Source organism: Takifugu flavidus, chromosome 21 (genome assembly GCF_003711565.1).
Source record: "Takifugu flavidus isolate HTHZ2018 chromosome 21, ASM371156v2, whole genome shotgun sequence".
In the NCBI taxonomy this organism is placed as follows: domain Eukaryota; kingdom Metazoa; phylum Chordata; class Actinopteri; order Tetraodontiformes; family Tetraodontidae; genus Takifugu; species Takifugu flavidus.
The window spans coordinates 5,766,704-5,792,762 of record NC_079540.1 but is presented as its reverse complement, the minus strand read 5'-3'; the positions used below and the strand labels follow the sequence as shown (position 1 = coordinate 5,792,762).

Genomic DNA, 26,059 nt, shown 5'->3' with positions numbered 1-26,059 from the left:
GAGACGCGCCGGCAAGGGACCGGAAGTAAGTTCCATTTCAAAATAAAACCAAACGCGACTGATACAACTAGATAAATATGTCTCTCCCGATTATTTACTGAATATTAAGTTATAAGGTTTTATTAGATTGTTAACAATTGACCGCTTATATCATGCATAATTGAAGATATAACACGTAATATATTGTTTTAAAATTGTTTTGAAACGCACTTCATTTACTACTTCCTTTGGCGAAACTGCCTTAATTCAAGTGCGTTTATGCTATATTTTATGTCACATTTACGTTTCTTTTAACAGCAACAACTACCGGGATCTGTTTGAATTAATATTAACAACATACTATAACCATTTTTTAACGCTGTTAAAAATGTGTCTATAATAATTACGAGCACCTTTATCTGATGTTTATTTTGTTTTATTTTTTACTGTTTTTCAAAAGCGCTCATTCTTTAAGATAGTTTAAGTTATCAATATCTATTCGATACGATTTTTTTTTCTTTTTGGCCTTTTTGATGACAAATGACCTCTGATTAATTCCAGTCAATTTAGGAAAAGCATGAAATCAAGTCAAAATAAGAATCGTATTTGTGTATGTATACAGCTTTATTATACTAGGCTTAAAAATAATAATAAAAGCATTGATGGCATCTCTCCGAGTTCATTTATTTCAATCTGTGGAAACAGGAAGTCGTTTGTGTGTCCAACCACAACGGCTTTAATGTTTCTCACCCAGTTCCCAGCTAAAATCCTCCGTTCGCTTCAGCAAACTGCGGCGGAACCACCGAACTGGTGGAAACGGACCCCCGGGACACGCCGGGGCCCCTGTGGGACACATTTGGGCCCCATTAGATGTGACAGGTGATATATTGTGCAAAGAGCAAAAACAAACCACTCAGCAGAAACCGATGGGCGTTGATAAACGGCCTCGCAGTGGGCTCATCATCCGGGAGCTGAGGGAATCCTCCGGCAAAAGGCCACCTCCATACCTCCCCAAGCCATCCCGGCCAATTAGGCCCAGAGACGCGCCGCTTTATGGGATGTAAGCCGGCGACCCGTCGTCCTCTTGGGTCGAGGGTTTGGAAAGTAAAATGTCAAATTTCGATTTGTTTTCAAGTTGGCGGCGAGAGACACAAAGGACACGTTCGATGATTTAAAGTTTGTGAGAAAGAGTGACAACAGGAGAAAGTTGGGATAGTTACGGGTTAAAAAAGAAGATCCAGGTTTAAAAGACGTGTGGAAAAACAACCTCCTCATTATAAAAGATCCCCGAGTGGGGAAAATGTCATTAAAGTCGATTTTAAAAAGTTAAAATCACTCTGTCCACAGATTCAGGATTATTTGTAGGTGATTTTCCAACCTGCGTCTGGAACATCTGGGTGAGCCAAATCTGACGCTTCTGATCGGAAACGTTATCGATCCTGTTCAGCACTAAACACACATTAATGTTTTGGACGAGCACAAACGCTCCTAAATGGCTTTTTGGTCATTTCTGTGTTGATTAACATCGTTAACTCTAATCTAATCTTAAATTTGTCCTTTTATTGGTCTCCTGATAGAAGACAAGGTTTAGGCTGGTCAGTGGTGATGTTATGGGCTTCCCACCTCCAGCTCCCTCTCTGGCACCACCAGATGTCCTGGATGGCACCTTGTCATCACCAACACTGCCCCAGATGCCCCAGATGCCCCAGATGCCCCAGATGGCTGGACACCGTTGAGAACAACCTGCACCATCTGATCCTACCTCAGGATCTTTGGTAAAGCGACTCCAGATCTGCACCACGCATGAACCATAGTTTTCATTTTGGTTTGTGCAATTCTGGATTTTAAATCTGACGCCACAGTTATTTGTCGGTGCGAGAGGTCGGGTCGTAGGTTCTGAAGATGAGGTCCAGGTGGGTCCAACTCCAGCAGACCCTTCCTCCACAAACCTGCAGCGTGTCCTTGTCTCATAGAAACACAAATATTTCATAATCTCCTGTTTTTACTGTATTATCGACCATCTGTGAGGGCATTTGTTTGTCTTTTATACCCACAATGACCCACCCCACCCTTTGCCCCGGTTCTATACCCCAGCACAGCAAATATTAACACAGATGCAGGAAAAAAATGGTTTTCAGACAGCAGAGCAGCAGGAAGGCCTCTGAGGCCACACATTTTACACAAATCAGTGTAAAATCTCTCATTTTTGGGATCTTTAGACCCTGCTGCTGCATCGCTGCTGTGTGTCCTCACCCAGTTTAGACCTTTTTAGTTGTGTTTGTTTTTTGCGTCGAGAGTTTGCTGAATTCTCCTCCGCATGAAGGCCATGACGAGCGTGCACGCCAACAACGTGAACACGTACAGGCCCAAAAACAGCGCGGCCTCATAGCTCCCGTGAAGATGCCTGTAGAGGTCCCGGCGACCCACAAAGTCCAGGTAGGTGGCGTGGATCTGACTCAGGGTGCAGCAGGAGATCAGAACATGGAACAGCTGGTGGCTCTGACCCAGGAAGTCGCAGCGCCCGAGAAAGCAGCGCTCCGGCAGAGGACAGGTGAAGAAGAACCCGCTGCTGAGGAAGAACACCACCTGGCCTATGTGATATAACATGGCGGGGTCTTCTCTGGCCGAAGTCCAGGACCAAAGCCTCAAAAAGACGGGGCTGCTGTCCCAGACGTAGGCCAGCGCCGAGGGCGTCACCTGGGCCACGTTCCGCACCCAGCTGGGCTGGCTGTGGGCGCAGTAGTTGCCACAGCAACTTCCCAGGCACGAGAGGACGCAGAGAAGAGCGGCCAGAGGCATGAAGACCCCCTGAACCTGTCTGTGCAGGTCCTCGTCCACGGCGTAGTAGAAGTGAACCACAGCGCTGCCGAACTGGTACTGGGCCACCCCGACGTAGTCCAGGAAGTAGAAGGTGTAGTGGCACAGCTCGGACTTTCCCGCCAGTAGATGAGCGGCGACGCTGCACGCCGTGTAGGTCAAAGAGGACACGAGGAGGACCAGCAAGGGCCACGAGTGAGGGTCTCTGACAAAGTCCACCTCGGCTGACAGCTGGAGCAGCTTAAACAGGAAGATGAATAAGGCCAGCAGGTGAGTCCAGATGTTGATGGTCTCATTGTGTCGCTGGAATATTGACAGGAAGTAGTAGCGCCAGTGCTGGTGGAGAGGACGGTAGCCGGTGAAGACGAAGCTCTGCCTGAAGTAGTGAGGAACCTCGGTGTCTCTCACAGTGCCGGGCATGGAGGGCGCGGCCTGGGTCAGCATCCGGGGAAACTCCTGGATCTGCTGCAGGCTGATGAACAGACGGCCGGTTCTCTCCAGGACAACGGACGCCATGACGGATGCTGCACGCTGGGTAATTCCTGCAGGGAAGAGCTGATGAATGTTACAGGGATTTCAATGCCTGCTGCTAGGTGATCCCGACGATCCCACCAGGATCTTAGTTTTTCAAAAATGTCTTAATTTGTGTTGCGTTTCAGTGAAAAATCAGTTTGAAAAGATGTTGAAGTTTGTGCAGATGAATGTGGGGCTCTGTGCTCCTGCCGGTCCTTGACTGGTGTTGCTGGTTCGTAAACATGGTGCTCCTACCTTCAGCCAGATCCAGCTCTTCTCCCTCGTCTCCAGTCAGCCGCAGTGACGGATCTTCTCCTTACACGTATCACCAGATGAGCAGTCACCACATGGACCTTGGCGTTTTGCTCCGTGTAAAGGTCGATGTGTTCTGTCCCCTGGTGTTTGATTTGAGCGGCAGATGAGAGCATGACATTAGCATGTAGCTTTAATGTTGGTGCAGCTGAGCCAGTGCAAATATGAGCATCGCTTCGGTTGTTTGGACTTTGTTTCGTTGCACTTTCACATCAAACAGCATCTAAATCAGAGGTGTCAAACTTAAATACCCACTGGGCCAAAATTCAAAACTGGGATAAAGTCACAGGCCAATATTGATATTTATTGAAAAAAAATCTTCCTCCAGTTATAACACGGAACCTTTTGGTATGGACCCAAACTAGTTTTGCTCAACAACTGAACATTGAACAAGCAAAGCTTAACACAATACAATATATAATTTATTATTGCACACATGCAAAATCGAAATTCAAATAAAAAACACATCACTGGCATTCAGTTCTTTTAAATTTCAACAGTAATCTTTTGCCATTGTAAGTTAATGTAATGTAAATGTAATGGCTTTTCATCTCTTCTACTTTCTGGCATTGCGTTTTATAGCGTCATCTGTTGTTGTTCTCCTTGTAATGCCCATTGGCTCCACATACAAGACAGACAGGTCCGTCTTTTACATATCTAAACAGATATTCTGCCTCCTACCTGTTCAGAAAGGTTTTATTTTCTGCCTTTCTTTTTACCATTTTTCAGAGGGGTAGTGCGGTGCCAGAATTAGCATTAGCATATAAGGTCGCTATGACTGCTTCCTCTTTCTTGGTGGTTGGCAAGCCACATATTGGTGCATTACCTCCACCAACTGATGTGGAGTGTGGATTTTCACACCAAAACACCAGCAGAGCATTCTGGTATTTGCAGTATTAGCACATGCGCTTTAAGCAATAATACCGGCGGGCCAGCTCTAATAGTCAATTGGAATGGCTTCGCGGGCCAATTATAATTACATTGCGGGCCAAATTTTGCCCACGGGCCAGAGTTTGGCACCTATGATCTAAAACGTTGATGCCTATAAACTCCGTCTGGTTCTGACTCGGGTGTCTCATTTTATTGAAGAATAAAAGAAGAACTACACAAAACAAAAAATATGCAATTACATGTTTGCCAGTGTGTGTTTCCTGAATATGCACACATACATATTTATTTTAACAGAATAAAAAAGAATAAACATGATGATTGTGTGGATCTTTGATAGATGGTCAAAGTATGATAAAGATAAAAGGAATGTGGGGAGAACATCGAAGACACCAAAGTATTAGTTCCTTAAAACAAATTTTGAACAATTGGAAACATTTTATCCCTTTGAATGCACAGTAGGGATTTTAATGCTGCCATTGAGTACTATTACACACCAGAATTACTATAGAAAATGATCCCTTATAGCTGGGATGTCAGGATTAAGTCCTCCGGGTCCGAAGTCCAACCAGGTTTTCTGTTCTACTGAGTGGAAAACTTTTAAAATTGGCCTCTAAAAAGAGCTGTTTTTCCACCTGGGAGGACAGAAAACCAGGTTGGACTTGGGACCCGGAGGACTGGATTCAAGCACCTTTGCCCTAATTCTACCTTACGCAGCTTTGTGTTTCATTTTAAGTTAAGTCACTGAGCAGCATACATTATTCATCCAGGTGTGGTGACCAGGTAACCATCAAGTGACTCAAAAAGGAGGTGATGTCACTAATTAGTTAGTGTATTTAAAGACGTCTAAACCCAGGTCTCGAGGGCTGTAATCCAACTGGGTTTTCTGTTCTACCGGGTGGAAAACTCTTAAAATTTGCCTCTAAAAAGAGCCATTTTCCACCCGGGAGGACAGAAAACCTGGTTGGACTTTGGCCCTCCAGGACTGGATTCTCTCTCTGGTTTTGGGACCCCTCCAGGTTTTCATGCCCTGGGGCAGCAGGAATGAACAAAGCAATATGTTTCTTTGAATTCCAAGGTTTTATTATAATAAACTACATAGAATTAAAGTGGACAACCAACAATATTCAACAAACATCAACAATGGCCGTGAACAGAACCAGAGCTCAAGCTCTATACTCAGCAGAATAGGGTGAGTCTGGACCCAAACATAATTACAGACAGGTTTATTTTCTATTATTCCAGGCAGCTCTTCCTCACGTGCTCCTGTTTTCCAATGAGTAAATGATCCATCGGTATACACATGTACGTGTGCTCTTGCTCTCCCCAACTGTTGCACGGCTTATCCAGCATATTATACAATCATTTCAATGTCACAATGACAGCTTCATTTTCCATTACAGGTTCTCTCATCTTCAGCCACTCCTTTAATGTTGATCTGCCAAAACGTGACAGCACGATGGATCAATTCAAAGAGAAAGAAGATAGAAATCAAATGGATTAAAGAGGGTTAAAGACTGTTGTTGAACAAGAGACAGTTTCTTTCCTGGTGTCTCTGCAGTTGATATAGACTTTCTGTGCATTTATTCGTTTCTTTTGTGCAACCTGACGTGTTCCGACAGGCTCCGAGCTGCCTTCCTCCCGGTGGGTGTCTTCCTGAGAAAACCTGAGCTACTGGTTCTTTATCTGCAGTGCAAACATCCACTTGCACAGAAAATGTGCATTTTGCTTATTCAAGGCATCTGAAGTTCTGGAACGTCTGCGGTGAGACTTTACTTCGATTCTAGAAGCAGAGGTGGAGTTGGGAATACCATCATTTCTCTACTGTAGAGAAATGTTCATTCAGACTGTTTATTAACCTGTTTTGGTCTTTGAGTCATTTTTCTGTTTCCTTTTTATTCATTTGGATTCATTGTTATTTCACTAAAAACCTCATTTCTGCTGTCAGACTGTTCTCACAATTTAAAGTTGTGTCCTACTACAGATTTTGGGACTTGGAAGCTAATTAATGCAGCTGTGGTCATTAACTGGCCCCCACCCCACAGGTTGCAGGTCACGGCAACATAACAGTTTTGTTATTCTCTTGAATACATGAACAAACATATTTAAAGACATTTAAAGATGACATTCAAAGTGAAGCTAACTCTTCTCCTTTGCAGGGATCCTCCCTGGTGGGTGTAACGGGTATCATGGCGTCCGTTGTCCTGGAGAGAACCGGCCGTCTGTTCATCAGCCTGCAGCAGATCCAGGAGTTTCCCCGGATGCTGACCCAGGCCGCGCCCTCCATGCCCGGCACTGTGAGAGACACCGAGGTTCCTCACTACTTCAGGCAGAGCTTCGTCTTCACCGGCTACCGTCCTCTCCACCAGCACTGGCGCTACTACTTCCTGTCAATATTCCAGCGACACAATGAGACCATCAACATCTGGACTCACCTGCTGGCCTTATTCATCTTCCTGTTTAAGCTGCTCCAGCTGTCAGCCGAGGTGGACTTTGTCAGAGACCCTCACTCGTGGCCCTTGCTGGTCCTCCTCGTGTCCTCTTTGACCTACACGGCGTGCAGTGTCGCCGCTCATCTACTGGCGGGAAAGTCCGAGCTGTGCCACTACACCTTCTACTTCCTGGACTACGTCGGGGTGGCCCAGTACCAGTTCGGCAGCGCTGTGGTTCACTTCTACTACTCCGTGGACGAGGACCTGCACAGACAGGTTCAGGGGATTTTCATGCCTGTAGCCATGGTGTTCAGCTGTCTATCATGCCTGGGTTGTTGCTATGGCAAATACTGCAACCACGACCAGCCCACTTTGTTGCATAAGGCGGGCCAGCTGATTCCATCAGTCCTGGCTTTTCTCTGGGACATCAGTCCCATCGCCAAAAGACTGATGTTCCCTGCAGACAGCCAGGACCCCGCTGCCATCTATCACCTCAGCCAGGTGGTGCTGTCCCTCAGCACCACCTTCTTCTTCACGGTTCCAGTGCTGGAGAGCTGCTTTCCAGGGTGGTGCGATTTTATGGGGCAGAGCCATCAGCTCTTTCACGTCTGTATCTCCTGCTTCACGCTGTCTCAGATCCATTCTGCTCACCTGGACTTTATGGGACGCAGGAAACTGTACTCCCGGCTCCACCAGAGCCATGAGGCGGCACTCTTTGCTAGGCTATACATGGCTAACTCTGTTCTGTGTGTCCTGGTGGTCACCTTCATGCTGAGGAAAGTTAGACAAATGCTTGATCAGAAGAGCAAGTCCAAGTGAAGTCACGTGTTTTTGCAAAACAGTTCAAATGAGGTGAAACGTGTCTGTCACAGAGTGTCTTTCAGTAGTACAGATCATTTAGACCACAGGTGCCAGCCTCTGGCCCATGGGCCAAATTTGGCCCGCAATGTAATTATAATTGGCCCGCGAAGTCATACCAATTGACTATTAGAGCTGGCCCGCCGGTATTATCACTTAAAGCGCATGTGCTAATACTGCAAATACCAGAATGCTCTGCTAGTGTTTTAGTGTGAAAATCCACACTCCACATCAGTTGGTGGTTGTAATGCACCAATATGTGGCTTGCCAACCACCAAGAAAGAGGAAGCAGTCATAGCGACCTTATATGCTAATGCTAATTCTGGCACCGCACTACCCCTCTGAAAAATGGTAAAAAGAAAGGCAGAAAATAAGACCTTTCTGAACAGGTAGGAGGCAGAATATCTGTTTAGATATGTAAAAGACGGACCTGTCTGTCTTGTATGTGGAGCCAATTACCGTTGAAATTTAAAAGAGAAGAACTGAATGCCAGTGATGTGTTTTTTATTTGAATTTCGATTTTGCATGTGTGCATTAATAAATTATATATTGTATTGTGTTAAGATTTGCTTGTTCAATGTTCAGTTGTTGAGCAAAACTAGTTTGGGTCCATACCAAAAGGTTCCGTGTTATAGCTGGAGGAAGATTTTTTTTCAATAAATATCAATGTTGGCCCGTGACTTTATCCCAGTTTTGAATTTTGGCCCACTGGGTATTTGAGTTTGACACCTCTGATTTAGACAGAATAAGCTTTACTGAAGGAGGTGCAGAGAAAGAATATATAGCAGAAGAACTTTGGTTGTGACTTCCTCCTTCTGGCATCAAATGTTTTAGTTAGTTAACTACTAGCTAGGCTAGTGATGTGCTAGCTTTTTTAAAAGTGGGATTTAAACTAGGTGCTAAGCAGTTGATGCTAAGGTTGAACAGGAAGGTGACCGGTCATCAGTTTAGAATTGTTTTAAACTGTTTTAAATGATTGTGATTAGTCCTCTGAATGTTCGTTAAAGAACTGAATGTGCAACTCTGTTTGCTTCGCTTTGTTTTTCAAATGTTTTCTCATGCTAGGATAATGTTACACTGCAGGATGCTGGTGACCAAAACTGATCATTTCTTGTCGATTCATGTCATCTGTTTTCTGTTCATTTGAGTGTGAATGTTGTGGATCAACATTTTTTTTAATACTGTTTGCAAATATATGTTCTGACCAGTATTGAAAGTTTTTGTGATCTGATAGTTGCAGTTGGTGCATCCAAGCAAACGCTGTATTACAAAAATGTGTTTTCCACCAATCAGAGCTTCAGCAACACCGTGGGGTTATGGGTACTGTAGTCCTTTCCTACAAAATAAAAGCCTTACTAAAACAATGTCGAAACTTGAAGTTTTTGACTCATTACAGTCCTATACATGCAGATAATCTATCATAGAAAATAAAATAAAAAATATTTTAGAAAACATAGCAAGACTCAGTGCTAATAACTCGAGTCGACTCCAGAACTCAAGAGTTTCATAAACTGTATGTCAACACTGTGAGAAAGAGAATGCAAATTTCAGCTCCAACTCAAATTAAACGGAACCTTTGGTTACGAGTAGCTGGACGGAAATAAAAATGTTATTGAAACATTTGTGTGTATTGCTCAAATTCTCAAAATACATCATACGTATTTTCAAGGTTATTCTCTAAGATGTATTGGTCATTTTTTGGGTAATTGTTGATAGTTCCGGATTGTCTGCAGCAGCACGGGGACATTAATTACCGCGACATCGTCACGGACGGATGTGACATCAATGTATCGTTTTTATAGCATCCGATAGGAAAAAACGCATAGAATAATGGGAAAATTACTTTACTCCCAAAATGTATGAAAAGTTTTAGGTCTCTAAATATAGAAACATAAAAAATAGGACTGAAATTATTTTAGCAGTCGAATATTGTCCGTAAAATCCGCGATCATATAGGAATATATCAGCGAACAAGTCAAATACAAACGAAAAGCAGAAACGCGTTTAAAACGCATCAATGCTGCCACCTGCTGTTCAGACACTAGTGCTGGTTTTATTTTCACGATTTTCCCGTAAAGAACTGGGGAAAATGTGAGTAAATTAAAACATAATTAAAGGGTTTATTCTTCAAGCTTGTTTTTTGTTATCTTCCTTTTCTAGATAAGTAAAACCACTCATTAAAGTGTCGAGTATATCTACATTTTATTATGCAGATAGGAGGGTTTTATTTAAGTATAAAACAAACCTGAAGTTATTACCCTGGATCTTTTTTCTACATTATAATTTTTATTATTGTTGTATATTGAAATGTGTTGAAACTACAGGTTCAAAAAATGGAAGACTGCTGGTTGCACTATATGATGACGCATTAAGTCAAACAGAACGTTATTTAAAATAAATTAGCGATCATCTAAAATTAAGAGAAGTCTCTGCGACACCTTAGCATCATGGGTAATGTAGTTCTCAGCTCAGTTTGTAAATAAGTTCTTTTAAGATCTTGCTTACAGTAGACATACGTTTTTGTCCCCACGGACCCTCACCTAAGTTTTATGTGAAAAGTACCATAATGTGACACATTAAGTGGAAAATAATCGACTGAAACACACAGAGAAGCACAAGTAAACCTTTAGGTGTTACATGAAAATATCTAAACAAATCATTTGTAGTTGTCATAAGACAATAAGAGAGACATCACAGCCACTGTTAACATTTTATTGTCGTTTCCTCGTCGGATAAAAGCAGATAAAGCATAATAATCAGAAACACCGCGCAGCTTTTGAAGCTGTCAGAGGTGTTAGAGGTGAGTATAAGTACAGTAAATTACGGCGCGAACGCCGCTGTCGTGAACGCATCACAACGGTCACGAGGGCTGCCGTCGGTCCGACAAGTTAGCCTGTGTTAATCTGAGGTAATCCACGTCTGCCAGGTGAAGTACTGACCAACTAAACGTCTGTGCTGAACATGTGACCGTCAGCTCGTCGCTACCGTGGCATAACTTTGGCATGAGGAGGTAACGTGGTCGAGCCCTGCTGGGGGGCATTGGACGAGTCTGTCCAGGGATCAGCTCCCGAGGCCTTTGGCCGGAAAATATGCAGGATTAGATGATGCAAACTTTATTCCATTGAGTGCTAATTTGATTGAACTGAAAGCACCCGCGTACACGCCGGTACGCTCCTTCCATTAGAGTGAGGATCCACTTTGAATTGCAGCTTTAAAGCCATTCAAACTTAGAGGAGGCTAAACTCATGCTAATTGCTCATTTATGCTCATGGTTAGATAGGAAAAAAGAGGGCGGGGCTTTGGGGTAATACTCTATAACCGCCCTTGTGTTGCAGTACCCATGGAAACCCAATAGGGGCAACAACAAAGTCACCAAATTTCACACATTCAGATTAGGACAAAGGGACCGAGGATAGGCGCGGCTACAGGTGCATTCCCTTTTTACGTGTAAAGAGTAACAGAGGACGTCATTATGCTAGACATTAGTGTTATTTCAGGACTCTGGTGGTCCGTAACTATCAAACCGGAGCATAATTGAGCCTCTGTAATGATTGCACAGGTCAGGAGGTGCTTGCAGCACATACAACAAACGCGTTTTGATTTTTAGAAATCACATTGGTTTTAGCGTTCTTTCAAACGATAACAAAACAATTCTAAAGTAGCTAGGCTAGCTTCAATGGCTGATTTGAGGAGGTTAGAAAAAAAACCAGAAACAGCAGCTTTCCGTATAATAAAGACGACGGATGACATTACCGTAAATACTACAATACACCGTCCCGGGATTGTTCCGCTAATATAAAAAGGTATAAATAACATTCTGTCAGGATGAAGGAACCAACGCAAGTTAAGACAATGCTTCAACGTCGTTATCCATCTTTTTTTGGGGGGTGGGTGCGATTACCTGAGATTCCAGTTGCCCCTCAGGGATTTACAGGTGTGATGGCTACAGCGTTGGATCGGTGGAGGGTTGGAGTCAACAGATGGAGCCAAAGACGTTCCAGCTATCAGTCTACCTACTTGTCCCCGACACACCTGACCTGCAGGTGCAACACGTCGCCCCCCTCCGCACCTCTGTCCAATCAACAACCGCGCATTTAAAAAAATAAGAAAGAAAAAGGTGTGTAGCTAAGGACAAGTTGGAACTCAAACTGGGCGAGGTATCCTTTACATAATTCTCCCTCTAAGGAATATTGGCTTTCAATAGCATTTTGGAATGCGCTATATACTGATATATTTATATATGCGTGTTATATATTGCCATTAATATATGCAGGATTACTGATGATAAATACAGCCTCGACTGTAACATTAGAGGCTCCGCCAACTTCACCTCCCTTCTGTTTTTTGGGGGCCAGAGGGCCCAAACACTCGGGGAGCAGGAGACCCTTTTCATGGGTCATGTGACTAAAATTGTGACTCCAGCAGCCTGGGTCACTCCTCATCCACAGTTTCCATTTTTGAATCTTCCTCTTTCTGATCCAGGACCAGAGGGGCGGGGCTTGGGAGGGCGGCGACCTCCGCAGTCGTCAGGGGGGAGGGGTCTGGTTGGTCGACATTCCTGAGGGAAGATGTCTCCTCCTGTGAACAGGTCATGTGACGTGAAATACACGAGCAGATTAAATCTGCGACATACTGCACAGTCGTTCACCCAGATGTGCTAAGGCTGGATCACATGACCGTTTTGGCTGTTTCCCATTAATACCCGCTTCCTTGGCAGGCTGCCACGCTCTAATTCATGGCGCCACATTCTCACGAAGAGGCAGAAAACATTTTAAAGCTCCTCATAATAACATCAAACGCACGGGGGCCTCAGACAAAACAACCTCAGCCACGGCCCTGCTCGCCGACAGGCCGCCTCCTATAAAGCCGCAACTTTAAAAGTGGAAAATAATGTGGAAAAATGTAGCATCAAATGTTCAGACGTGGCGCAGGCTACATATGGGTGGAGCTAGTGAAGCAGGCTAGGAGATTAGCATGCTAATGTCAACCTCCCTAACCTTTTTAACTATAAACGAACAGCTCACCTGTTCTGAGAAGCGCTGATTAACCTGATCTGAGAACTCCTGCATCTCCGCCTCCTCGCCGTTCGAGTGGCAGCTCGGACTCGCCACCTCAATTCCGTGGCTTTCCAAGATGGCAGCTTCTGGTCAGAAAAACAATGAAGGGAAGCTCCGTTGAGGTTAAAGAGGGAAATTGAAGGTTCTTCCGTGGCCAAGAACCACAGGATCACCAGGATTAGAGACATAAAGAGTTCCTCACCAATATTGGCTCTTCTCTTCATCTCCTTCCGACGGTTTGCAAACCAGTTGTACACCTTCAACGCCGTGACGCGCTCAAACTCAGACAGTTTACAGCCTGCTTGGGGGGAAACGACAACACCTGACCTCCATGGTAGCGACAGTTTGAGATATTAGCTAAAACCCATGACAGCACTGATCAGGTTGGGACCAGGCCTCCAGACAGTACCTGGTTTCTGGATGACGCAGTTGCAGGCGTTGGCGATCTCCTCCCGCTTCGCTTCATCTGGGTACTGGTTCTCCATGAAGAAGCTGCGGAGAGCCACAGAAACACATCAGATCAAAGCACAGCCCAACGTTTCTGATCAGATGGAACAGAGGCATCATGGGGGATCGGTGCCTCCCTGCCCTCCTGTCCATCCCCTCACCGTCTCCCGTTGCATCCTTGAGTTCACACCAGCTCACGAGGATCAGCACTGCAGAAGAATTGCGTAACCCCGGCGCCCGTGAGCGCAGAGCCGGGGTGGTTATTACTCTGAGTGCTCAGACCGAAGATATTTACAGCAACCGTGTTATAGAAAAATCAATCGCTCAGAGTGGAGGAACGCCGCCGTCTCTGCATGTTAGCCAGCTACTGAGAAGATGCATCACAGAACAGGAGGAACGCCAAGGCTTCTGCAGCAGATATGAGACAGGAAATCCCCCAGTTTCACCCAAGCGTTAGCTCCTGCGCATGCTAACTGAGCGGCTCACCTCTCCATGATGGACTGGCACTCCTTCCTCCAGGTGAACCTGCTGCCCCGGCGCAGCCTCAGAGGCCCGCTCACCAGCCCGGCTCTGTCCACCGCCATCATGCCCGTCCTCCAGTCCGGTTCCTCCTTCACCAGAGAGCGCATGGACAAGGTGGCTCCTGGGGACGAGAGGGCGCCAAGAGTCGCCTTTAACGTACGTCTGACGCGATTACTGACGTGGAGGTCAAAGTTTGCTGTCAGACCGACGCCACCCACACCAACGTCTCAACAAACAGGGCGGGCGGGGCGTCGATGTAGGCAGTTGAGGGCAGGAGGACCACTGAGCCCAGTCAGTAGTTGTATACGTACGGTTACCTGGCTGGACCTGGGCGGCGGCGGCGGCAGTGTACCACGGCAGCAAGTGCATCAGCAGCTCTCTCTGCCTGTTCCACACTGGGTTGAGGCTTGTGTTGGGGTTGGGGAGGGTGCCGCTTGCACCCGCTACTGTCCCGTCTCTGTCCCCTCCCCTGGCCCTGGGACTCACGCTGTGCTGGCTTTCACTCCACCTCAGCCCTTCAGTCGGGACAAAACCAACGGTCAGGCAGGCCAGATTAAAGACACCATAAAGGAATCAGACTCTCCTGTAAACCCGCCGGGAAGATTCAGATCCAAAGACTGAAGGAATTGTGATTTATTCCAGCCAATCAGCCGAGGTTAGAGTCAGGATGGGCGGGTCAATAGGAGGCCAAGCCAGAAGCAGAGTTAGTTATCGTTAGTATCACTCAGGAAAGAAAACCAGCACCAGAGTTCCTCCAGCAGCAGGGCTGAGAACCACACAGGAGCACCAGCAAAGCTCAGAGAAAAGAAGGGTTTAGATGAAGAGATGTGCTTCCATGTGAGTCCATCAGACGCTGTGACACGCTCACGCACTCTGTGATGGTTTAATCGCGCCTGACACTGTCAAACGTCTGAGGACACCACTGAAGATGGCGTCCGCCCGCTAAGGTTTGACTACTGATTATCCTCTCTGCTGATGCCTCTTAACGTCCGTCTTTCTTATGAGTTTACGGATCGGGCTCGTGTCCTCCCACAAACTCACAGCGCTCGAGGACCAGGGCGGAGTTAGCGTCAGGGTTTGGAGGTGTGCGGGTGTACCATGCAGGGCGATGGAGGCGGGGCATTAACAGGCACTCGAAAAGGAAAAGAAAAACGGTCTGTAATGTCAGTCCCGCTCACACTATCTGAAACATGGTTTCCCTCCGTGTCTCACCGGGGTTGTTCCTCTCCAGCAGGTACCAGCGGTAGAAAGCCCTGCGTTTGGAGTCGCTCATCTCCAGACCCTGCTGCAGCAGCCACTGGGAGATGTAGCTCTGGCTGATGCCTGCGGGGACCAAGTTAGCATAGCAAGGTTTGAAAACAGTCATTTCATGGTGCAACAAGAGGCGAGTGGTGGCGGAGGGCTGCAGCTGCTGCTCAGGTTGTGTGAGCTCTCGTGGTGGGAACAGAGGCGACTGCTGTTGGGAGCTAAATAGAACGGGGCAGAGCAGATTACCTGTAACTTGGCCAACGATTGCCTGGGAGATCCTGCGATTGTTGAGGAAGGTTTTGATCTCCTCTTTCACCAGGTTGCTGTCTCTCCTGTAAAGCAACGCAGAACCCGTCACCTTTATAGAACTGTCTGGCTTTTTCCTCCGTTCTCCCTCAACACCTGCCCTTAATTCACTCCGCTAACATCCTGGAGGCTAATCCTGTGCCTCAGGAGGCAGGCGCTGACATCATTCTTTTAGTCTTCCTCGCTCCCTCACCTCATGTACTCCTCCACCTTCTCCTCCAGGTCCCACTCCTCCTCTCCCATGGCGTCGTAGCTGAACGACCTCTGAACGGCCACGCTGGGCGGGTAGATGGGTGGCGGCGAGGCCTCGTAGCTGTTGCTGGGGGACAGAGCGGCACCGTCCAGGCCGGAGGTCTGCGTCGTCGCAGAGGCCAAGGAGAGCGAGGAAGACGTCGAGGAGGACGAAGACGGGGCGGGCGCAGCCGTACTGGGGGCGTTGGCGGGAGTGGAGGGTTGGGAGCTGCAGCGGGACGGCCGGTGGTTTGGATCCAGCCTCTCCAGGGTCTCCAGGGCGTGGATGATCTGAGGTTTGGTCATGCCGGAGAGACGCAGGCGCTGCAGGAGGTCGATCTGTTCGATGGTGTAGCGTGGCTCCACCCCGCAACACTCCATCCTGTCATCTGTGCACAATTTAGACCCTTTGATCAGAGTAAACTTGGACTGGATGGAAACGAAAGACCTCACCAGAAGAAGCCAAAAGTCTTGCAACCCTTTCCTGGAAGTCACACATTTAGCAGGACTAAACAAAACAAAACAAGAGGAATTAAGAGTGCAAACAATCAAAATTAGGCCGATTTCTCCCCAGATAAACTGCAGCACTTCCCACTGTTACATTCTGCTATATTTATCTCTACTCGGCATCTTAAATTTAGACAATACACCAGAAACCTCAGCACAACTCTGCAGATTAACACGCCATGAAAGGCTTATTAATAGATGACAACCCAAATGTTAAAAATAAAGGACAGCAAAGCAGGATCCAAACGGCACGCTGCCTTGTCAGTTTATCTGGCGTACGGCAGCGATTAAAGTGCTGTAGCCAGGCTGCTGGGAACTAACTTTAAATCAGAGCCTTGCTCCAGGAGAAAAGAGCAGGCCGCATTCTCCTCTGAAGAAGCCTTGGGTCATTCCACATCCTGGCACGCGGTCCAGCGCTTGGCACGGACACTTGGGGCTAACCTTGCTCCAGTTGTCCAGGGTGGAATTAAAGTAAAATCACCCCGGCGGACATAACCTAACATCAGGTCACCTCGGTCTCATCTCATCCATCCGTGACACCTGTCCGTCCCCTCCTGGGTCTCCCAGAGGCCGGCATATTATTGCTTTTTATTCATCAGAGAACACATTCGTATGATCTTTGGCGGTGATTTGACCTTGCAGCTACATGATGTCTGCAGGAGTGTAAATCTGTGGCTTCTCGCACGATCAACACTGGAACTGCGGTTAAAAGTTGCGAACAAGACAAACGTCCCTCAAACACTCCACAACTTGTGAAACTGTGACACTGGCGGGTTTGTACTTATTCGTGTTCTGATTCGGCGCCGGGACTGTCAGGCGCTTCCCGCTGAGGTGGAATTACCTGATGGAGGAGGCGACACGGACAGCGGCTCGGTGCGGGGGGTCGCGGCGGGGACGCACCACTGTCGCATGGCTCGGCGGCGGACTTCAGCTCGGGCCGGACCCCTCCTGGGAAACACGGCAGACCCGCTGCAGTTTGCTGCGGTTAAACTGACCCAGTTAGCATGCTGGCAGCCCGACAGACAGCTGTCGGCTCGGTGTATCGGCTAAGCTAACAACGTCAACTCCCGGCTGGCTCCCCCCAGGTGACCAGAGTCCCTGACACCGTGCAAAGTTCCACAACGTGTGGGCGGAAACACCGCCGCGCCACTATCAAAATAAAAGCTTTTCGAAGAAATTAACTCGATGATAAGACTAGTATCTAATCACTTCACATGGTTATCTTACACATCAGAGCAAGTAATGTATGGGCGATATACATGTATAAAAGATCGCAATGTTTGATGAATAATAACAAAAACATGTATTGATTTATCACTGCTACCATAAACTCGTATTAAAACAGATGCACAGAAACTAACCCGTGCAACCAACCAATCTTAACTAATCTTAAATGCATTTACATCAGTGTGGAAAAATAATATTTGAGCCTAATCAAATGCGAGCTTTCGCCGCATACCTGTCTTTATTTTGAAGATTACCGGAAACGTCCAGTAAAAACAAATGCAGAAACTACGGACAATATTACTTTCACTAGCAGCCAAAAACTTATCTTTTCACCTCACATTAACAATAACATTATTCTAATCGCCTCGTTATTTTAATAAACGCACGCACTCAACGTAAAAGGCATTGTCTTTAAGCGACAGGACGAAAACATCCAAGTAGAAGTTAGCGAGTTAGCTCGCTAGCTGGCTAAGTTAGCCGACAGCTAGCATCGGATTGTCCCACCGCGGACGCCTCTCTCTTACCTCCCGATGATGCGGGGGAGACAGCAGCCGCAGACTGGACGGGCGGGGAAAACAGTCGAGAAAGTGTCGGTCCACTCGGCGGGCGCAACCGCAACACACAGGCGGTGGCTTAACGAGCACGGAGTGGACGGTGCGCGGTCATATTCAGCCGCGCAGTGGGGAAATACAGTATGCAAATATGGGGAGTCTGTTTCAATTTATGACCCCTCATTCGATACCACAGTCAAGCTAGCATGAGTTATAATTAGCGTTTCCGGTTATACTAGAGATTTGTTACCCAGCAGAAAACATCATGTGACGACATTAAAATAAGTCGCAATCCATAAATATGCATCTTATAGCCTTTTATTTTTATTAACTCCAGGAAAATGTGACACTAAATCAGCCTGACTCGATGCAGGGCCACTCAAGCGTGCTGGTGTAAATAACATTTATCTTAATGTCACTTTAATTTTTTATTTTTTTTGTACAATTCTGTTTCTTGAGCCGAGGTGCGTGGCTAAATATTCAAACTTCAACTCACAGGGGTCGATTTCATTCGATACACATACTGGAAATTTGCAAAAAATAACGGGGATCAGTGTTTTTTCGCACAATTGTACAGCGTAAGGATACTGTTTAATGCTATCCGGAGTACAATATACAGGTTGTTATGTTAAAGTGGCTCTTAAATCTCAGCAGGAAAGTGAGAAGTCATTATTTTCTAAAAGTGCAACCTGAGCTGCAGTGGGTTCATGAGTGAATCAGCATCTGGAATGTTCCTCACACGGTCCCTATCGCCCTCCTGCTTATTAATCAAAGTGTTTGATGGATTCCACAGAAGAAGAATGAGCGTTTGCTTCCGTCATTACTCTTCCCTCCCCTCCGACATGCGGCAACCAGTGATAAGTGCTTCACTTTGGGCTCAAACCACCTGCGCTCAGGCTCTCAGGGAGCAGAGGAGCCACCAGGTTTAGGGCGTCCAGGCTCTCATCCGAGGTGAAACTATGAACTGGGCCTTCCTCGAGGGCCTCCTCAGCGGGGTGAACAAGTACTCCACAGCGTTCGGCCGTATCTGGCTCGCCATCGTTTTCATCTTCAGGCTCCTGGTCTTCCTGGTGGCCTGTGAGAAGGTCTGGGGCGACGAGCAGAAGGACTTTGACTGCAACACCCTGCAGCCCGGGTGCCACAACGTCTGTTACGACTACTACTTCCCCGTCTCTTACACCCGACTCTGGTCCCTGCAGCTGATCTTCGTCACCTGCCCGTCCCTTCTGGTCACGCTTCACGTGTCCTACAGGAAGGATCGTGAACGTAAACATCGGCTGAAGCACGGAGAAAACAGCCCCCCTCTGTATGACAACACAGGGAAGAAGCGAGGAGGTCTTTGGTGGACCTACTTCTTCAGCCTGCTGTTTAAGATAACGGTGGACGTGGTGTTTACTCTCCTGTTGTTCTACATCTACGAGGCCACCTTCTTCCCACCGCTGGTGAAATGCGAGGAAGACCCGTGTCCCAACGTGGTGGACTGCTACATTGCCAGGTGAGAGTACCTTCCTCCAGTCCTTCACTTCCAGAAGGCAAAATCCCGAATCATCTCACTTGTTTCACTCCCTCAGGCCGACGGAGAAGAAAATATTCACCATCTTCATGGTGGTCACCAGCTTCGTGTGCATCTGCCTCACGGTTTGCGAGGTTTTCTACCTGTGCGGGAAGAGGATCTGGGAGTGCAGCAGGGGCGGGTGCCACCCTGACAGAGAGGACTCCTTCCTGGTGAGGGTTCCTCTGGACGCGAGGAACGCTGTGAACAAAGGCTCGGTGGCGGCTGAGGCTGCGGCGCTCGACAGAGACGGAGAAGCCTTCAGTCCCGCCCCAGCGTACGCCATCGCCGTCTCGTCAAGTCCAGACTGATGTGTGACGACTGAAGAAACTCTACGCTGCTGTTTGCTTTTCCTGTCTGATCACTTTGGCGGAGCTGAAAATGACACTTTTAAACATCTACATGAACCAACGTCCAGACTGGAAACATCTGTGATATTCAAATATGGCAAAACCTCGTCGTCACCAGAGTCCAGAGCAGCACCTGAGTGCTCCGGTTCTGTGATTTTATTTCATGATCCAGGTGGCTGCAAGAACAAATGTTGTATTAATAATAAATGGATTAAATTAAGCTGATTGGTATCTAAATGTTGGCCTGAGTCATTCCTTTATTTTGGATCCACTTATCTCGGTCTTGGGACAGACGTCCATCTCAGGCCCGACTTTCTTTGTTGACATGAACTCTGGTCCTGCTCAAGGTTTCTTCCTGGTAACAGGAAGTTTTTTCCTTGCCAGGCAGAGACAATCTTGCCTGCATCAGAGGCTACAACCCTCCCAGGATCGCTGGGTTCTTTCCACCGGGACACCTGTTGACGTTGGGATGATAAAAATGGCCGCTCCTACCCGTCAGGGCTGGTTGACGTGGTACATTCCTCCTGAAGGAAGGGTGTACGGCATTAATCAGAGCTGAGTGTGGCACAGGTGATTATCTGATACGGGCTCAGGTGTATTTCTGTGGTTCGAATGTTTCCAGAGTGCTTAAACAAACACACGGGAGGCGTCGGCCTTGCTTCACGGTGATTTATCAAAACGTACAAACAGCCGTATCTCCTTATTCTCATCACCTGGCGCCGATATCGACTCACCCCTGGGTCGACTACAAGTCCCCCTTTGTTTCCACCTTTAAAATCACTCTCTTCAGCAGTTTTTTCCTTCCTTTCTATCGGATCATTAATCACGACCGTGACTTTGTTTTTCTTCTGCTCCCCAGCCTCGCCGCTAAGGTGAAGGTTGCGATTCTGGTTGGATGCTGAAACTAACCCCGCCTCCAGCCCTCGTCCACGGGTCGACTGGCCGCCGGAGAGATGCGACGTTGACGTTGTCCTTTCTCTCTGCAGTCAGGACCCTTCTGACCATGGACTGAGGGAAGGTAAGAAGGCAGGAAGCCTCCACCAGAGGGGCTCTTGTGTTGCTCCACCTGTGACAGCTTTGTCCTGTTTGCTTCACTTCGCTCGGCTCTGAAACACAACTGTAGACAAGAACCCCCCCCGCAGAGCCAATGGATTGGAAGTTTCTTGAGGGTCTCCTCAGCGGAGTCAACAAGTATTCCACTGGCTTCGGACGCATCTGGCTGTCGGTGGTCTTCGTCTTCCGCGTGCTGGTCTTCGTCGTGGCTGCCGAGCGGGTCTGGAGCGACGACCAGGGACACTTTGAGTGCAACACCCGTCAGCCAGGCTGCACCAACATCTGCTATGACTACTTCTTCCCCATCTCCCACATTCGCCTGTGGGCGCTCCAGCTGATCTTCATCACCTGCCCCTCCTTCATGGTGGTGCTGCACGTGGCCTACAGGGAAGAACGGGAACGCAAGTACAAAGCCAAGCATGGCGAGGACGCCCGGCTGTACGACAACCCAGGCCAGAAGCACGGCGGTCTGTGGTGGACGTACTTGTTGAGCCTCTTCACCAAGACCACCTTCGAGATGCTGTTCCTCTTCCTGCTCAACTACATCTACGACAGCTTCAAACTGCCCAGGAAAGTCCAGTGTGACGCGAGTCCCTGCCCCAACCTGGTGGACTGCTACATATCCCGGCCCACTGAGAAGACGGTTTTCACCTACTTCATGGTGGGTGCCTCGGTGCTGTGCGTGGTGCTCAACATCTGTGAGATCCTCTATCTGATTGCTGCTCGTGTGGTGAATCGGAAGTATCGGGGAAGCAACCGTGCGTCCTCTAGGAAGGTCCACGCGGCCGCCAGCGCGGGCTGCGATGGTTGCAAGTCCTCTCTTGTGCATGATTAGAGCTGCAGCAGCGCTGACGCTACTAAGAAGCCGCATCCTCCTTATTTTAGGACGTGTTTGTGTCAAAAATGTTTTGCTGTCTTCGACCAGGTCTCAATAAAAATGATCATTTTTGTGTTATAAACAGCCATGAAATCAATAAAATAGTCCTTTTTAGGAAAAAAACACTGATAAGTCAAATGTATGTTGTGACTATTAAAAACACGAAACCTCACCTTTGATCTTGACTCTTCTTCTCTGCCTTAATTACGTCATTTACCCCCCAGGTGGCAGTTCAGGGATTATCCTTTTAATGTGCTGCTCACTGAAGCCATTTCTAACTACATAAACATCCATATCCCTAAAATAACAGCTTTGACACCAATTCAGGTGTTTTTTTAATACCTGGAGAAACGAGGAAGGTCCGCGCGAGCGCACCTGTACCCGCCTCCAATCATCTTAAGCAAAAAGGTCGTGACGTCATAATTCTTTTCAGAATTAAGCGCCAAAATATCGTCCCAATATATGAAACCTGTTGCTCATTTAAACGGTAAAATAAAAGATTTACAGTCAAACAGTTTTTACAGTGAAACAACTTCCGTCCTTCCGTTTAACCTCCTCTGATTGGGGTTTTTTTTAGCATTTATGGAAGAAAAGCTTTGAGAAAAGACTCTAAAAATGCGATCAAACACGCCTTTTCAACAAGGAACGCCTTTTATTCTGAAAGGGTGCAGAGAAACACACACCCAAACACACACCCAAACTCACACCTGAACACGCACACGCACCACCTGACAGCAGTTTTGGGAGAAACGCTGATAAAGCCGTGATGTCAGACGCGAGGTGACCTGACAGAGATGGCGGAAACAGGTAGTCCGAACTTTTATTGTCTACATGTTGCCGCGGTTTTAGCTGCCAAAGTTACAGTTTCAGTCCGCAGCTGCTGGTTCGGGTGTGGTGGCGGTGGGTCCGAGCAGTGCGTCGCTTTAAATCGATTCAAATCATTTACACCCCCCGACAATCATGTTCAACCAATATAAATTAAAAAGCGTCCGTTGAATGCAGGAACATTTAAAAAACTATGAAGCTGGAAAATGGCCAACAGAAACAAACGCACATGATCTTTGTATGTTGAGTCCTGTTCCTGCTCAATATAAAAATACACAGTTTACTGGTTATTATTAATAGGATCTTTGTCTGCTTGTCTCCTCCTTCAGGACTTTGCTGCGGCTCCCTGGAGGAACCAAAGACCCTGATGAAGATGGGCCTGAGCATGGTCCTGGTTGGTCACGTCAACTTCATGCTGGGAGCGCTGGTGCACGGCGTGGTGCTGAGACACATCAACCTCCACAAGCAGGCCCGGGCCATGGAGTACGCCGTCTCCAACGTGTTCGCCATCACCTCCGGCCTCGTGGTGAGCCCACAGACCACAACGGTTCGGGCGTTAAAGAGCGACGTTAAAGGGCCATTCCGTGGCTTTGTTTAGCCAGCACATTCTTGCCTTGACACATGGTTAGCACGCTCGCTGTCGCGGCGCTGATTTGGTGTTTGCACGCTCAGCCCCACCCCCTTGTTCTCGCTGTTTTAATGTTTTCAAATCTGAGGTGGCACCTCTGACGTCATGTGTCTCGTCTCTGCAGGGGGTCGTGGTCGGCATCCTGGCCATCATCTTGTCGAAGAACAAGAGGAGCAGATGCCTGGTTGGTATCACTCGCGCCGTGTTTCCTGTAAACTGTCGTTAGTCTCATCACAGATCCTTCTCGCCGCTTCTGTCAGTGCCTTTTGTTCCCGCCGCTACATGGCTTTGATTCTCTTTGATGTTTTTCTAAAGCCCCCCCCCCCCGACTTTAACGTCACCAGGCTGACAGCTTTACTCCACTGGTTGCCTGCTGCCTCAGGTGTCGGCTGCACGGCAGAAGCAGTTTGGTCTGTTTGTTCAGTCACCTGGGGTTGAGCAGCGTCAGTAAGTCCAGGTAAACCTGCCGCGGGACGCCACTCCCGTCTCGTTTGTTGGAGCGAGCGAGCGACCGAGGAGGCTCTGCCCTACCGCATGAGTAACCTCTGCACGCCGTTTCTGTCACGTGGCCACACCTTTCAGAAAACTACAGCCCACAAATGAAACTCGCAATCTTGGACTTTTTTTTAGTAGCATTAGCGGATATCGTTAGCTGATATCATTACGACTTTGAGTCCAACAACACAGACTTCATCGGATTCACCCCCTTCCTCTCACAGACGTGGTCGCTGTTCGCCGTCGGCCTGGCTGCCGCTCTCATGGGTGCTGCCTCGGCCGTCGGACTCACCGTATCTGTCATCAGAGCCATCATCCACGGTGGGCGGAGCCTCCTGACTCACTGCCGCTTCCCGGACGCGATTGGGTACTCCAGCATCACCAACGAGTGCCCCTTTGACCCCACACGCATTTACGTGAGTACACAAGCCGCCACAAGAAGGTGCGGCGGCGTCCTTTTGTCACACGGCGCGGGTGGTGGCAGAAATGCTGGCCCGACCTTCATCTTCACCTTCCTCCCAGACCTCACGTGGAATCAGTTAGACAATGTTGATTACGAGGAAAAGCCACCTCCTTGGTGAGCCTGGTCATGCTAATGTTGGAATAGCAACAGATAAAGTATGTTTTTGACTTATTGTTCTTTGTAACCAAAAATAGCCTCTATGCTAATGCGACAGGTTAGCCTGAGCGTGCCTTCGGGTGTCCAAAGACTGACTCGCATCTTCTAAACGCTGGTTTGGTTCAATTCATGGCCAAAGTGAATCATTTTCCTTTGGGTTTGTATTGAGTTCCTTTGCTGAAGGACAAAACTGCTGTTGGCTCATAATTGCTTATTAACCAGGGACTTCAACATGGCCGCCGGCAGGTGCGCTACATCATTTTTACGTGGTGTGGACATCTGGTGCATTTAATATAAGTAGCCTAGAGGCAAAGGGTTGGTTGTACAGTATAACCATCACTTGTCCAGTAAGGTGTTGGTAAACGGGCCACATAATTATCCCCCCCGGACTCTCATGCGTGCTGCTAACTGCCCCTCCTCTTCCCCAGAGTACCACTCTGATCCTGTGGGTGCCTCTGATTGTGACCTGCATCATTCAGCTGGTGTTTTCGGCCCGGTGTTCCGCGGTGTGCGCTACGTTCTTGGGTCTGCCCTGCTGCCCTAACAGGAAGAGGGGCAAACACTACAACACCGCGGTCAGAACCGTAAGCCTTTCATGCAGATTTTGTGCAAAGCGGTGTTTAATGTTAATGTAGGTGAACTTGTTGTTTGTGTAGATCAGCGTGGTGAGGCCCGTTAAGGACGCCGCTCCCTCTCACTCTTCCGCGCCTCCGAGACGCATCACCGAACCGCCCAGTCGCTCCACCGAACCTCCAAAAGTCATTAGCAAGCCTCTAAACCACTGCGCCGAAGCTCCGAGGCGGTACTCTGAGCCTCCACGGTCGAAGCGACCACCTCCCCCTCCCACTCGATATCCTCTGTCCGTGCATCAGAGCCTTCCTCCCGCGGAGAGGAGGCCTCTTCGCCCCGTGTATGCAGAGGGGCAGCAACCGAGGGCCAGCCGCCAGCAGAGGGTCCCAGAGCAACACCACCTACTGGGGAGAGGGACACTGGAAAGGTCGAGCTTCTGGATTTAGCTAAATCTGGGTTGTCTGAACTTTGACCGAGGCGTGAGCTAAACTGTTAGCTGTGGAGTGTCCCGTCTGTCAGGATAAATGGACGAGCTGAATTCCTTCATCCCTGCTGTCACTCGGATGAGCTCAGTATCTATCTAAATGTATGTCTTCATTTTGGGAAACAAGCTTTTCTTACCGAAGGTTTATTTTTGAGCTTTAGTTGTTACGTCCAGCAACCACTTGGCTTCCTAATCAATGTTTTGCAATGTTGACTGAAAAACGCATTAGTTCTGGATGACTTAATATCCAATAGTTTGCTACTCTAATCCTTTTGTATTAACCTACTCGCCCTGCTGAAACCTGCTCATTGAATCCCTAATTGTTGCTAATTTGGGAACAACAGGCAGATAAACCAGCAACGGTGCTGTGATGGATTCCAGCCTTTACGCTAGGCTATGCTAAGCTAACCATGTCGTGTTTACAGTCGTGCTCAGACACGAGAGCAATTTCCACCCTCTCGTCTTGCGCTCTGCCAGGATCTAAAAAGTATTTCCTCAACTGTCAGATGGAGTGTGTATGGAAGGAGCGATACAAAAACCCCAATTTTTAAGACAAGTAATGCCTTTTGGGTGCGGCTTTACTGAGGATTGGCCCTCGCTGCTGCTTATTTTAAAATGACGTATGTTTTTTTAAATAATATTTATTGCTTAGGTAAATAAAGTTTTATTCAGCTATGAAGCCATTCATGCGTTTTTCTTGCCAGCTACTCG

The 26,059-nt window shown here is 47.7% G+C and overlaps 5 protein-coding genes and 1 long non-coding RNA gene across 20 annotated transcripts; 3 read left to right on the top strand and 3 right to left on the bottom strand.

The window, feature by feature from the left end:
- Positions 1-1,996: 1,996 nt before the first annotated feature.
- On the bottom strand, positions 1,997-3,699 carry LOC130518320 (membrane progestin receptor alpha-B-like). The gene is made up of 2 exons (XM_057020820.1): positions 3,565-3,699; positions 1,997-3,338 (listed from the first exon to the last, which is right to left on the bottom strand). The coding sequence occupies exon 2, from the start codon at positions 3,310-3,312 to the stop codon at positions 2,248-2,250; it is 1,065 nt and encodes a 354-aa protein (XP_056876800.1). The 5' UTR covers positions 3,313-3,338; positions 3,565-3,699; the 3' UTR covers positions 1,997-2,247.
- LOC130518321 (membrane progestin receptor alpha-B-like) lies at positions 3,045-9,163 on the top strand. Of its 3 annotated transcripts, none has more exons than XM_057020821.1 (2): positions 3,045-3,686; positions 6,132-9,163. In XM_057020821.1, the coding sequence occupies exon 2, from the start codon at positions 6,699-6,701 to the stop codon at positions 7,758-7,760; it is 1,062 nt and encodes a 353-aa protein (XP_056876801.1). In that variant the 5' UTR covers positions 3,045-3,686; positions 6,132-6,698; the 3' UTR covers positions 7,761-9,163. The 3 variants fall into 3 exon arrangements, with proteins under 3 accessions (XP_056876801.1, XP_056876803.1, XP_056876802.1); XM_057020823.1 differs by lacking the exon at positions 3,045-3,686 and having other exon boundaries at positions 6,019-6,273; positions 6,669-9,163; XM_057020822.1 differs by lacking the exon at positions 3,045-3,686 and having other exon boundaries at positions 6,019-6,304; positions 6,669-9,163.
- A 1,334-nt stretch (positions 9,164-10,497) lies between these two features.
- On the bottom strand, positions 10,498-18,048 carry zgc:91944 (uncharacterized protein LOC436941 homolog). Of its 11 annotated transcripts, none has more exons than XM_057020809.1 (11): positions 17,869-18,048; positions 16,959-17,096; positions 15,573-15,999; positions 15,320-15,405; positions 15,038-15,148; positions 14,137-14,340; positions 13,790-13,946; positions 13,266-13,348; positions 13,059-13,157; positions 12,824-12,939; positions 10,498-12,377 (listed from the first exon to the last, which is right to left on the bottom strand). In XM_057020809.1, the coding sequence occupies exons 2-11, from the start codon at positions 17,026-17,028 to the stop codon at positions 12,231-12,233; spliced, it is 1,500 nt and encodes a 499-aa protein (XP_056876789.1). In that variant the 5' UTR covers positions 17,029-17,096; positions 17,869-18,048; the 3' UTR covers positions 10,498-12,230. The 11 variants fall into 11 exon arrangements, with proteins under 11 accessions (XP_056876789.1, XP_056876791.1, XP_056876787.1 ...); XM_057020811.1 differs by having other exon boundaries at positions 12,824-12,942; positions 14,143-14,340; XM_057020807.1 differs by having other exon boundaries at positions 12,824-12,942; positions 16,959-17,065; positions 17,869-18,047.
- Positions 18,049-18,197: 149 nt separating this feature from the next.
- Positions 18,198-22,107, bottom strand: LOC130518327 (uncharacterized). The gene is made up of 3 exons (XR_008947990.1): positions 21,901-22,107; positions 19,248-20,321; positions 18,198-19,141 (listed from the first exon to the last, which is right to left on the bottom strand). It is a non-coding gene; the product is annotated as an uncharacterized LOC130518327 (long non-coding RNA).
- Positions 20,575-21,893, top strand: LOC130518324 (gap junction beta-3 protein-like). The gene has a single exon (XM_057020830.1). The coding sequence runs from the start codon at positions 20,945-20,947 to the stop codon at positions 21,683-21,685; it is 741 nt and encodes a 246-aa protein (XP_056876810.1). The 5' UTR covers positions 20,575-20,944; the 3' UTR covers positions 21,686-21,893.
- A 274-nt stretch (positions 22,108-22,381) lies between the features above and the next one.
- Positions 22,382-26,027, top strand: LOC130518322 (keratinocyte-associated protein 3-like). 3 transcript variants are annotated; one of them, XM_057020825.1, is made up of 6 exons: positions 22,382-22,534; positions 22,882-23,078; positions 23,305-23,364; positions 23,900-24,091; positions 24,723-24,869; positions 24,951-26,027. In XM_057020825.1, the coding sequence occupies exons 1-6, from the start codon at positions 22,522-22,524 to the stop codon at positions 25,308-25,310; spliced, it is 969 nt and encodes a 322-aa protein (XP_056876805.1). In that variant the 5' UTR covers positions 22,382-22,521; the 3' UTR covers positions 25,311-26,027. The 3 variants fall into 3 exon arrangements, with proteins under 3 accessions (XP_056876805.1, XP_056876804.1, XP_056876806.1); XM_057020824.1 differs by having other exon boundaries at positions 24,723-24,878; XM_057020826.1 differs by having other exon boundaries at positions 24,723-24,878; positions 24,930-25,028.
- The last annotated feature ends 32 nt before the right edge of the window (positions 26,028-26,059 follow it).